General features: G+C 46.4%; 1 protein-coding gene across 1 annotated transcript in view; it reads right to left on the bottom strand.

Moving 5' to 3' along the window:
- LOC146007304 (transient receptor potential cation channel subfamily V member 6-like) overlaps window positions 1-12,660 on the bottom strand; it is a 46,562-nt gene that overhangs the window by 30,059 nt on the left and 3,843 nt on the right. Inside the window, exons 3-7 of the mRNA XM_083145650.1 lie at window positions 11,933-12,055; window positions 11,041-11,181; window positions 7,772-7,870; window positions 7,519-7,691; window positions 4,868-5,014 (exon numbers count right to left, since the gene is read on the bottom strand). Coding sequence (XP_083001776.1) covers window positions 4,868-5,014; window positions 7,519-7,691; window positions 7,772-7,870; window positions 11,041-11,181; window positions 11,933-12,055 — 683 coding nt within the window. The remainder of the gene's footprint in view (window positions 1-4,867; window positions 5,015-7,518; window positions 7,692-7,771; window positions 7,871-11,040; window positions 11,182-11,932; window positions 12,056-12,660) is intronic.

Genomic DNA, 12,660 nt, shown 5'->3' with positions numbered 1-12,660 from the left:
CTTCTGCCTGAGGCTGTCCCCCATTTACCGCGAGCATGTATTCCCCTTGGCAATGAGCATGTAATCCCACATGGTAATGATCATGGAACCTCTGGCAATGAGCATGGAACCCTTGGCAATGAGCATGTAGATAAGCAGCACTTGTGTAGCATAATTTTTAATAGGCATTATGGTGTTTGACATAATACATAATGGACATAATGGCGTGTAACTTAACGTGTAATGGACATTATGGTGTAAATGTTTAATGTGCGCCTTTGGTGGACAATGTTCCTGTTTATGAAACGTATTGTGAATTTTGGCTTAATCTGTGTGGCATTATGTGAATTCTGGCTCAATCCGTGTGGCATTATGTGAATTTTGGCTCAATCCGTGTGGCATTATGTGAATTTTGTCACAATCCGTGTGGCATTATGTGAATTTTGGCTCAATATGTGTGGCATTATGTGAATTTTGTCTCAATCCGTGTGGCATTATGTGAATTTTGGCTCAATCCATGTGGCATTATGTGAATTTTGACACAATCCATATGGCATTATGTTTATTTTGACACAATCCATGTGGCATTATTTGAATTTTGGCTCAATCCGTGTGGCATTATGTGAATTTTGGCTCATTCCATTTGGCATCATGTGTAAGGGGCAAGTATAATGGGGTCTAGTATTTTGTTGCATAATGTGTAGAAGTTGTATATGGTGTTGTACACTACACTCAAGGACACGCCCCCTGTTGAGTGGCCACACCCCATTTTCCAGAGCGCGCCTTCGGCGCGCGCACAACTACATCCTTCACTTTTGTCACCATGGTGGGCCTGCGTACTTTAAATGCCAGGGCCTATTTTTAATCCCATTCCCACCCTCTCTCTGCCACTCTCTTAGCATGTACACTGGCGCCACTAACACCGCCCCTCCCCCACCTAAACCCTCTTTTATCATGGTACCCCCCCTGTCATTTTATCCTGGATCCGCCCCTGTGTGTCGGTCTTGTTTTTCCATGGAAATTTCCATTAAGACCAAGTCCCGGCCAGTTGCCTATATATCCAGCTGGACTTGATCTAAATAACCTCCTGGAATCAAGGGAAGACACATACCAAGATGGGTGAGTACAACAGCTTCGCAGCTATCAATGCCACGGTCCATGCCGTCTGGCTCCCGAGGGTGACCGGCTGGAGGGTGCCCTTGGGTTCTTCAGATGTATGCACATTACCTGTACTTTTGGTAAACTTGGTGCTGGAACCAGTGAACCAGAAACCAAAGTATGCTTACTACTGGTGTGCACTAAGGCCAGGACAACATTCTGGTCAACAAGTATCGTTATCCAAAACAATCCAATGCCCTTTTTGGGTACACACATGGTACAGAAGCTTTGGTACATTGGCCCCGCCTTCTGGGCTAGGAACCAGTCCATAGACTTCTGAAGTCTTGGCCAGCCTTGGGTACAACTCTTTATCCACAGGGCTCTTCACTGTCAACCTAGGTCCATGCCAGGATAACCCAATGAATTTGGTTAGAAAGGTGCATAGACAAGTGGATGATAAATATTAATAGATACCACAATGGAGGTAAAGAAATGATGAAAATGGGTAATATTGTCACAATTTATTTAAATGGGCTAACTACACAATAAATGCTGTCACGTATAGAGTAGCAGAAAATAACACAATATCAATAAATGAATGGAAACCCCCAAAAAAACGGCAATAAAAATGAGGATTGGAGGAGTAAGTCTCTATGATAACTATTACAGGGAATACAGATGAATGATAAAAATCGATGAGGTAGCTCACGAATGTTTTGATCAAATCTCCGTCATCTAACTCTGTTCAAAGTATTCCACTTGTGTGGATATCTGTGGTGACTGTCCTGCGGTCAGAGAGCCAAGACAAAGGACCAAGTTGAAATGGTCTCAGGATAAAGGCTACAATCATTTGGCACCTGGTGGAGCTGGCCGTTCAATGGTTATGGTACAGTATCTTATGGTCGACAGGGTCAAAAGCTCAACAGGGTCAAAAGGTCAAGATCATGGTTTTATTTTTGGTGTCTATGTCAACATAGGTTGGTATAGACACTGTCTTATTGTACTGCATCCGTCACATGGCTCACTACGCTCGCCATGCTTCGGGCACGGTGCCTTGTTGCACACTATTATATTCTGGCTCCACGCCATTTTTTTTAACTCAAATTTACCTTTTCCATGTCGACCTTTTGACTGTCTGCCTTTTGACCCTGTTGAACATTTTGACCCTGTTGAACATTTGACTGTCGACCAATAGGGGTAGACCTTATGACTGTAGACCTAGAGTCAATCTATCATGAGTCCGGATACCCCGTTTAATGGGGTGATGGTGGCCATTGACTGTGGAGTGTCAGATGGCTGGAAGTCTCCCTTTGTTGCCTGGCACTGGTTTTGGAACAAATTTTAGAGGCTTGGCCATTTGCTGTGATGCATTCTGCACAGACAGGAAATAGAGGGTTCTCTACACCAAAGTGGGTACATCCTTGTATGTTTGGGGGTCTACCTGACTCTAATCCACTTCCTCAGCATTGCACTGAGGGCGACCTGGTAACTACATTATGAGCTAGTATTTTATTTATTTATTACCAGTTATTTATATAGTCAATTTTGTTGGGAGCCAAGTATATTTTTGGATTATGAAAGGAAACCGGAGTACTCGGAGGAAACCCACGCAAGTACGTGGAGAATATAAAAACTCCACACAGTTAGGACTGTGGTGGGATTTGAACCCATGACCTCAGTGCTGTGAGGAAGTAATACTAACCATTACACCATCCGTACTGCCCCGTATATATAACACATGGTGGGGATAGAACCCATGACCTCAGTGCTGTGAGGCAGTAATGTAACCATTACACCATCCGTACTGCCCCTTATATATAACACATGGTGGGGATAGAACCCATGACCTCAGCGCTGTGAGGCAGTAATGTAACCATTACACCGTCCGTACTGCCCCGTATATATAACACATGGTGGGGATAGAACCCATGACCTCAGTGCTGTGAGGCAGTAATGTAACCATTACAACATCCGTACTGCCCTGTATATATAACACATGGTGGGGATAGAACCCATGACCTCAGTGCTGTGAGGCAGTAATGCTAACCATTACACCATCCGTACTGCCCTGTATATATAACACATGGTGGGGATAGAACCCATGACCTCAGCGCTGTGAGGCAGTAATGTAACCATTACACCATCCGTACTGCCCCGTATATATAACACATGGTGGGGATAGAACCCATGACCTCAGTGCTGTGAGGCAGTAATGCTAACCATCACACCGTCCGTACTGCCCGTATATATAACACATGGTGGGGATAGAACCCATGCCCTCAGTGCTGTGAGGCAGTAATGTAACCATTACACCATCCGTAGTGCCCCGTATATATAACACATGGTGGGGATAGAACCCATGACCTCAGCGCTGTGAGGCAGTAATGCTAACCATTACACCATCCGTAGTGCCCCGTATATATAACACATGGTGGGGATAGAACCCATGACCTCAGTGCTGTGAGGCAGTAATACTAACCATTACACCATCCGTAGTGCCCCGTATATATAACACATGGTGGGGATAGAACCCATGACCTCAGTGCTGTGAGGCAGTAATGTAACCATTACACCATCCGTAGTGCCCCGTATATATAACACATGGTGGGGATAGAACCCATGACCTCAGCGCTGTGAGGCAGTAATGCTAACCATTACACCATCCGTAGTGCCCCGTATATATAACACATGGTGGGGATAGAACCCATGACCTCAGCGCTGTGAGGCAGTAATGCAAACCATTACACCGTCCGTACTGCCCTGTATATATAACACATGGTGGGGATAGAACCCATGACCTCAGCGCTGTGAGGCAGTAATACTAACCATCACACCATCCGTGCTGCCCAGCTAGTGCTCTAAGGTCTAGTACACTCTTCTAAAGGTCCATATAACCCCTCCGGGCCTTCCCAGTCAAGTACACTATGGCATCAGCTTCTGTGTCACGACTAGGGTTTAACAACAGGATCATGCAGGATTAACCAGGTCTGTGACAATCTGTATCAACTGCTGCTGGAATCTCTGCTGCTGACTTTCAGGATTTGGGCTGTTTTGTAGGTTTGGAAATGGAAACTTCCCCTAGCACCTTCTTCACTGCCACCACTTGTGATAATGATATAGTGGAAGTACCCGATGACTCCGGATTTATTCCCTATATCTTTATATTATCAGGATGACCGCAGACCAGCCACCGTTACACAGTAAACTGTTCATGGGAGCATAGAAGCTGGAACAGAGGTGGCAAGAGAGCAGCTTGCCCCCACAAATATTTAAGAGGTGTCAGTCAAAGAACTGGGTAGAAGGGCGCAGTACAGCCACCATCCATAGTTATTATGGGCAAAGGGGATGGAGATAATACCCTTTTATATAGATAGATTATAGCTAGATCGATATCTCTGTCATTGGGTTCTGTAAGTTGAGTTACCCCTGAGGGGGTGACATTCAGCAATATAGGGATGACAGATTTCTATTATATCTTATAACCAAAAAGGTTGTGGTGCCCCTGCATGGCAGTGTCTATTCACTCCCACCTTCCCTTTAAAAGGGAACTCTTCACAGCTGCTCTGTTTGAGTTATCACATGCTTTCAGCTGCCCCAGGCTGGAGAGGAGAACTACACTAAAATGAATCCAGAAGGTAAGACATGCATTTCCTATCCTCCAAATGCATGATTTGCCTGGGTTTAACAGATAAACCACACTGACCCTATTGCTAGAATGATAGATAGATAGATAGATAGATAGATAGATAGATAGATAGATAGATAGATATGAAAGCAATGTAATATGTACCTCAGGCTTCTTAGAGGAAACAAGCAGATGGAGAACAGAACATGGAGACCCCCAGGAATCAATCTCAGTCAGGTCATATAGAGCGTAAGATTTTGGACCCATAGAATTCACGGTTTTGATGCCCTTCTTCAGGATGTGCTGGAACATCTACAGATAGACATAAAGGGTGGCAGTAATGAAGTATTTGTTTTCAAACCTCTTATAGCAAGTGATCCCATTATGGAGATTTATTAACAACAACTTTTGAGATTTTTTTTTTTCGTTAACCAGCTTTTTTTTTTTAGAAAAATCGGTTCCTCATCTTTGTAGCCACCGCTTACACTATGGAACTTACGTAGCGGACAGCACACCACCCTGGGTCCATGCCACCCTCCTGTGTCCATTTCACTATCTATTACCTTTAGTAAAGTTGTGGTGAGAGAAGCGGAGCGAGCAAACGATGACGCTATTCTAAAAGCGGCTAACGTAAGTGGCGTAAGCGGTGGCCGCAAAGATGAGGAAGTATCGCGCATCTCTCCTACACCTTACTGTGCATCCTTGTGACTGGGCCGTCCGCCAATTAGAGCTTGCGGGCCGGCAGCCAATCTGGAGCCGGCCCGCAAGCTTTGATTGGTGGACGGCCCCATCACAGGGAAGTGAGGCGGGACTGTCTGCAGGCAGAGAGGCCGCTGAACTCGCCTCGCTGGAAGAGTGTCGCCTGGGGGGGATACTGAGGCTCTCTGCAGAACCCGAGCAGCAGGAAGCAGACCTGGAGTTAACCAGAGAGAGAGAAGGGAAAGCGTGACTTCCCTGCCAGCAACGTGCAGTGTCAGCTTCCCCCGCAGAGATACTGCACTGTGTGTGCCAGGCGGCAAGGGGGTTAAACAATGGTGCAATAATGGTGAGTGCTGCTGCTGGGAATTTTGCACAAGATGCTCGCCATCGAATTAAATTTTCAGTCTGTGCAGTCTGTGCACAGTCCAAGACATACAGTACTCATCGGCTGTGTTAGAAACAGGCTGATCGGGACTGGAGCTGATGTCACACGCCTTCCCTACAAATGCCTGGGCACACCTGCGTTTTTCCTGACACTCCCACAAAACAGCAGGTTACCACCCCCAAATGCCAGTCACCTGTCAATCAACTTGAGAACAGTCAACGATGATAAAAGTAGCAGAATTTTATCGCACAACGGCCTCGTAAAGGAATACTATGAGCTGTACCCATGCGCAGTCTATTGATTATCGCCCAATCTATCAAACCTTCTAAGATGCAAATAAGTGGACAACTTGAGAAGTTGCCAACAGAAACCCATAAGCCTCCAGTTACCATTTATCATATACATGATTGGTAGAAGTTGTTTGGTTGCTATAGGCAGCTTCTCCGTCATTTAGGGCCTTATTCTAGTTCACTCTTAGAGCCAAATTCCTTCTCAAATGGACAAAACCATACGCACTGCAGGTGGGGTAGATGTAACTTATGCAGAGAGAATTAGATTTGGGCGGGGTTTTCTTCAAAGTGAGATCTATATTGCATTGTAAAAATAAATCAGTCAGTATTTTACCTGCACAGAAACAAAATAACTCACCCAAATCTAATTCTATCTGCACCTGTTACATCTTCCCCCCTGCAGTGCACATGGTTTTGTCCATCTGAGAAGGAATTTGCCTCTAAGAGTGAACTAGAATAAGGCCCTTAGAATCCTTGCTACATCTCCCCAGGGGAAGATGTATCAAACCTTCAAAATAGATAAGTTTGAAAAATTGTCAATAGCAACAAACTGGCTTTGAAGTCTTATTTTAGACTCTGTTAGATAATTTGTGCCTACAAGTCTTACCTCCCAAACTGTCTCAATTACAGCAGGACAGTTCCACTAAGTAAAGATTGTCCGTCTGCCCCTCCCACAGGTCGCGGTGTTGGGGGTTGGGGGGAGCTGGAGATCACTGCTACTCTGCATCCAGGGGCTATCCCTGAAAAGATGCCGTACGCATGTGCTTGGCATCTCCAGTGCAGGAAAGGAGCAGAGTGGGGGCTGCCCAGCTGCTCGGGAGCACTGGGCACGTCCCCAAAGTGCTGAAAATGTAGTTGCAGTGTTAGGTCACACCCCTTTACTCTCGACCATGCCTGTCTGTACATTAGCTCCACACCCTTTTCAGGCCATCATTTGGCATGGCAGGTCCCCATTTAGAAAGAACAAAGTTGGGTGATATGCTAAAAGTGGATTAGTTGCTATGACCAACTTTATCTGTCTTGAGAGTTTGATGCATATCTCCTCCTAACTTTCTTAATTGTCAAATCGGGACCTGCTGCCCTAAAAAGGGGTGGAGCTTGGGGGCTGGTTGGCGTGGCCATGGATATAGTGGGTGTGGCCTAGCACCTCAACTCCCTTAGTGACTGGGCAGCCCACAGCTCCCTCCATGTCCTTCTTGCAGAGCAGAGCAGCATTGATCTCCAGCTCCCCCCAACTGCCCCCAGCCCGTGGAACATTTCCACCCATGGGAGGGACAGAGGGATATTCTCCAAACAGTGAGACTGCCCCGCTGTAATCGGGACAGTTGGGATGTATGCAGTCTTACAGTATATTAATTAATGCCCAATTGGGGGCTTACTTGTTTGTTGAATATAATTGTCCACTATTGTCACCATAAAATAAGTGTGGATAATACCCTCACATCTATGTTGCCTTCTGCAGCAGCCATCTTGAGCGGGGTGAGGCCCTGGTGATTCTGAACCTTGTCCAGGCGAGGGGACTTCTTATCTGAGTCTAGAGACAGGAGGAGATCGTACATCTGACAGGACAGGGACTTGGTGGGCTGCAGAGCCAGAATATGGAGAACCGTGTTTCCTGCAAGTAGGGAGAAGCCAGTCTGACAATGACAACACAACCTTCATTGTTGTAAGTAGTATTACTTTATTGTCTCTCACCCCAACAGTCCTGAGCACGAAGGTTGGCCCCATTCTCCACAAGCATCTTCACAATGTTCACATTTCCCACGCAAGCAGCAAAGCTTAAAATATGTTCCCCTGAAGAATAACAAAGACAATATATTAATATATTATGCAGCCGGACAGAATATTATAATGAAGACTTAGTTGCCTACCCTCCCAGAGTGGCCGGGAGGCTCACAAAAATTGGGCCCTACTCCGGGCCCCCTGAGAAGGGTGGGCAAGCCTCCTGCATTTCCTTCACATTCTCACCCACTTTTTCTTACTTTGCCGATCAAATACTGGCATTCGTTGGTGTACACTGAGGGGGCGGGTCTAAAATGATGCAAACTGTCATTTAAGCCCCACCTCCTCCACGTACACAAATCACGGTATTTCCTGCAATGGGGGTGGGGCTTTAGGATGCAAAGCTCCATCCACACACCCCTGAGCGCCGCTGAAAGTCTCCTTGCTGGGCGTCTCCCAGAGAGGAGACATGAAACCAACCATAGAATGTATCTATTATTTTCTAAAAGGTGCTAAGTAAATATGAAATTGAACCTAATTAGTTGCTATGGGCAACATCCTATCTTCAATAGAACTTCAATCTTTGTAAATTTACCCCTGAGTAGTTGGAGGTTGATGAGTTCATAAAGTCAGCCACCCATGTGCCTCAGTGACCAACTGGAAGACAACATGGTGACTCACAGTCTACGTAGCAAGCCAGCAGAAGCGTGACCAGACAGGAGTGGTAAATAAATGTTGTTCTGATAACCCAACAAGTCTCCCGATGGTGGAACAAATCTCCCATTGCCATGGAGATGAACCACGTTGCGCCACTTATGGGAGGTTCCCAGCATAGACGCCCATGTTAAATTCATAACATGGGCATCTAAGGAGCAGTGCAGAGCCAAGTAGCCACAAGCTCCTCTGGAGTCTGCTTCTGATTGGCTGAATGAGGACCCATTGAATGAAATCACCATGGAACCCCTAGTCTCTGGGAGGATCTGCTAGTGTAAACACACTTGCCGATCTTCATGTCTGTTTGGTGGGTCAGTGGTTTGTTATGTTTTACACCCGTGGATGCCTACTATGGAACGAAAAAGGACGTGATCTCCGCTGGATGGGATGGTGAGTATCATTTTATTTCCCAGGTACCCCTACGGATTTCTGCTGGATATGAGGACAGGCCTACGGGGGACCCTATAGGTAAGTATGTATGTGTGGGGTGTGTATTAAAGTTTTATATTTTTAGGTGTCAATGTATTTTTATTGGGATATTGGTTCTGTTGTACAACTACAAGACCCAGCAGGCCTAATAATGCCCCGCATGCAGGGCTTTGTGGTTCGCCAAGTCCCTGCATGCGGGGGAGGCTGGCTGGGACTTGTAGTTCTACAACAGAATCCGATAGTTTATTCTCCTTTTTACAGTTTTATAGCCATCAGCCCGGTGCCCACAGTCATTTATTGAAGGCTTCCACACTCCCCCAGGGTCCCATCCAGGGCTGACCAGCAGTACGAATGATTGTACAATTGCCGATATGGCCATATGTGGTCGTGTTCTATCTATGGTGTATTGATTCATAAAGCCAAATTTGTCTGATTGTAAATCTGCCGGGAACAAGGTCCCGGCCGTATGTCACATTGCATGGGTACAAATGGGGAGGGGGGGTCTATCCGGCGCTCACCACCCACTCCATCACTCCACCGGGGGGGGGGGGGGTGGAGAGGTTCCACTCACCACCATCCACGGGGACCTGCTCCTAACTGCCACCCTGCAGTGGCCGGTGCCCTAGGCAAATGCTTAGGCAAATACCTAAAGCTGCCTAGTGGTGGCACTGGCCCTGTTCATACCCATTCAATCTTAGTCACTTTACCCATACCTCCCAACTGTCCCAGTTACCACGGGAACGTCCTGGTATTTGGGTACGTTCCCGCAGCCCGCCCGGGCCTCGCAGTGTCCCACATGGGGGGGGGGGGGGGGGCAGTTGGAAGTCCCCCCTGTCACCTGTGAATAGATGCTTTGCACAGCGTCTATTCATGCCCCACGGCGCCGAAAATGGGGCGTGGCCTCACAGGAGGAATCACGAGTATAGGCCATGCCCCCTGAAGCTAGGCCATGCCCCAAAATTTTGGCGCATGTACCAGCGTCCCTCCGCTGGGTCCCTTAAAGTTGGGAGGTATGTCTGTGGACGCTGATATACTGCTTGGTGGGTCTATAGACAATCGGCCGCACTATTGATATTTGCACCAGCCCTATGGTAGATGCAAACTCTCCAACTGGTCCCCTGCAAGAGCATCGAATGCCACCAGTATTAGCGGCATGCCTTCAACACTCCCATTCCATGAGATGCAACATTGCTTCACTGCACCAGTGGGCTGGATGTAATGCAGCCTGAGTTTGGTGGCCGTGCAGGATGCCGGACGAACTCTCACCTTTTTTAAAAGGGTCAATTACTTACAAGGCAAAACTATGCCTTGTAAGTGGTTGCCCCTTTAGAAAAAACTCTGAGTTCGTCCGGCATTCCCTACAGTCTCCGAACTTCGGGCGGCATTACATCCAGCCCTGTGTTTTTATTGGTATATACTTTGGGGATTATGCAGTGTAGATAGTGTCACGTTCTGTGCACTGGCCCTTGGCCCCTGTGCACGATTTGTGGCAAAATCCCCATGTCTGTATGCTTCACAGTTCAATGTCCAATCCTTGCTGCTGATAAATGCAGCGTTTTTTGTCTCAGTCTAGTTAATTGGTTATACGCTGTTTGCGGCGTCCCGTCAAACAGCTGTATTACAATGTGCTCAAAATCTTCGGTTACCTTTTTGTCTTTGAAAACTTCTTATGCTGGTTTTCGGGGGGTTGTTATATATAGTTGTAACTATAGCCCCGCAAATCAGCGCCCACAGCCCCTCAGCGCTTTCCCGCCACCGCGGGGGCTGCGGGGCTATAGTTACGCCACTGCACGGAACGTGACACTGTCTACACTGCATGTATCACAAAATCACTGTTAAAACTTTTTAAGTAAAATACGTTTAGATTAACAGTGTGTTATATTCATTTATTCATACATTCCACTCACTTATTTAGTGTCAACTACAGTACTGTACATCAGATTGAGCGCGGCACTATCCCCAAAGTATATACCATATTGAATTTTTGAGATTCCAGTCAGATCCCACAGTGCTACTGCAGCTCATCGAATTCACCATTCAGTGGGCAGGTATTATCAAAAATTGCAAACTGTGTTTTTATTGGACAGATGGAACTATACCGAAATAGAAGAGATTTTTAGGCCTCAAAGTGAAAAAGCTGCCAGTGGCCCTGGGAGTACAGACGTCGGCTCCTCTCTGTATAAGCATCTTCACCAGATTCATGTTCTGATTGACGGCAGCAATGTGCAGCGCAGTCTGTCCTGTTTCAAAGGAGAATTGGGGGTAACAAGAAGACAATGAGTGAGTTGGTAGCAAGAGAAAGGGCATGTGATGCTAACAAGTTCTTGGAATCCGCTATGCACACCCAACTCTAAGATTTCGTATACATTTTTTCAAGATGAATGAGGCTTTTTTAGCACTATGCATAGGTAAACGCAGGGGGTTTTCCGGTTGCCCAGAAACCCCCCTCCTTTTGGCAAGTGCCTTCATTTATGACAACAATAGCACTGGTATATACTGTAATATGATCAATAGAGCTTCCACCACATCATGCAGTGTAAGGGACAGAGCAGAGCTGGCACCACATCATGCAGTGTAAAGGACAGAGCAGAGCTGCCACCACATCATGAAGTGTAAGGGACAGAGCAGAGCTGCTGCACATGCCCAGTGTACCAACTTCTTCTACCACATTTACTGTATTTGTGGGTCTGAGCCTGGACCAGAGAGCAGCTGCCAGGAGGAAGAGACAGGAGCCCTACCATAAAGTGGGAGATTGTGAGCTTGCAGTACAGGGTCTATTATGAGACTTTGGATTGCAATTGGAAACCCCACTCTACAAATCCTGCGTTTGCCAATGCTATGTAACTATCGGGGACTGTGTGACTAATGATCTTGGGGGTTTTACAATGTGCACTAATTAATATGGGAGTAAAGAGCTACACACGGTAGCTAGACATCTACAACAGCCCCTACTAGTAGACTAAGTATACAGAAATAATAGTTTGAATTAACCTTGGTAGACATCAGAGGTCATGGGCAGGTTGAGCAGGAATGGAGCTTCTGTTAGCAGGAGCTCCACCACCTCCAGGTTGTCATACATCGCTGCCACGTGAAGGGCCGTTTCTCCTAATGCTCCTGTTGCAAGTAAGTGAAACATAGATACATACAGTAAACACTGGGACAGACTACATTATACAGAACATCAGTGGTGCGATCTTAATTATAATGTCCTTTTAATGTCATAAGAAAAATGTAATTGCCACAGGAGTCTATGCATTATTGCACACATTCAAACCATATGGTGAAATATCTGGACCAGTCTAAAGCAGGTACATAGTCTACGAGCTGGATGAAGGCCTCCATTGCAGCTTCCTGTGACCCAAACAATCCCAATGTGGATGACAACCTCCTGTACGTGTCTATGGGCCAGACAATCCACCGCTTCCCCGGGCAGGTATATTGTCATTATGAAGAAAGGCTCAAGTTAGATCTTCCATCTGGGGTCCAATGATCAAAATGTGGTTGGTCTTAAATTTGAAACTGTATATACAAAATTCATCCCCACTAATGATATCCCAGACAGATTGGACAACAACCATTAAACCTGGCCAGTATGTTGGGTCACCAAGTCCCCAGAGCCTCCTTCTGCTCTCGAGTCAATGGATGGGGCACCCAACATTCAGATATTTTGCTCAGGCCAAGCTTTTCTAGAATATCAAGTGGATGAATTCAGATGTGTT

Source organism: Crinia signifera, chromosome 6, assembly GCF_055691185.1.
Source record: "Crinia signifera chromosome 6, ASM5569118v1, whole genome shotgun sequence".
Classification (NCBI taxonomy): Eukaryota; Metazoa; Chordata; class Amphibia; order Anura; family Myobatrachidae; genus Crinia; species Crinia signifera.
This window is presented reverse-complemented; position numbering and strand designations above follow the sequence as displayed.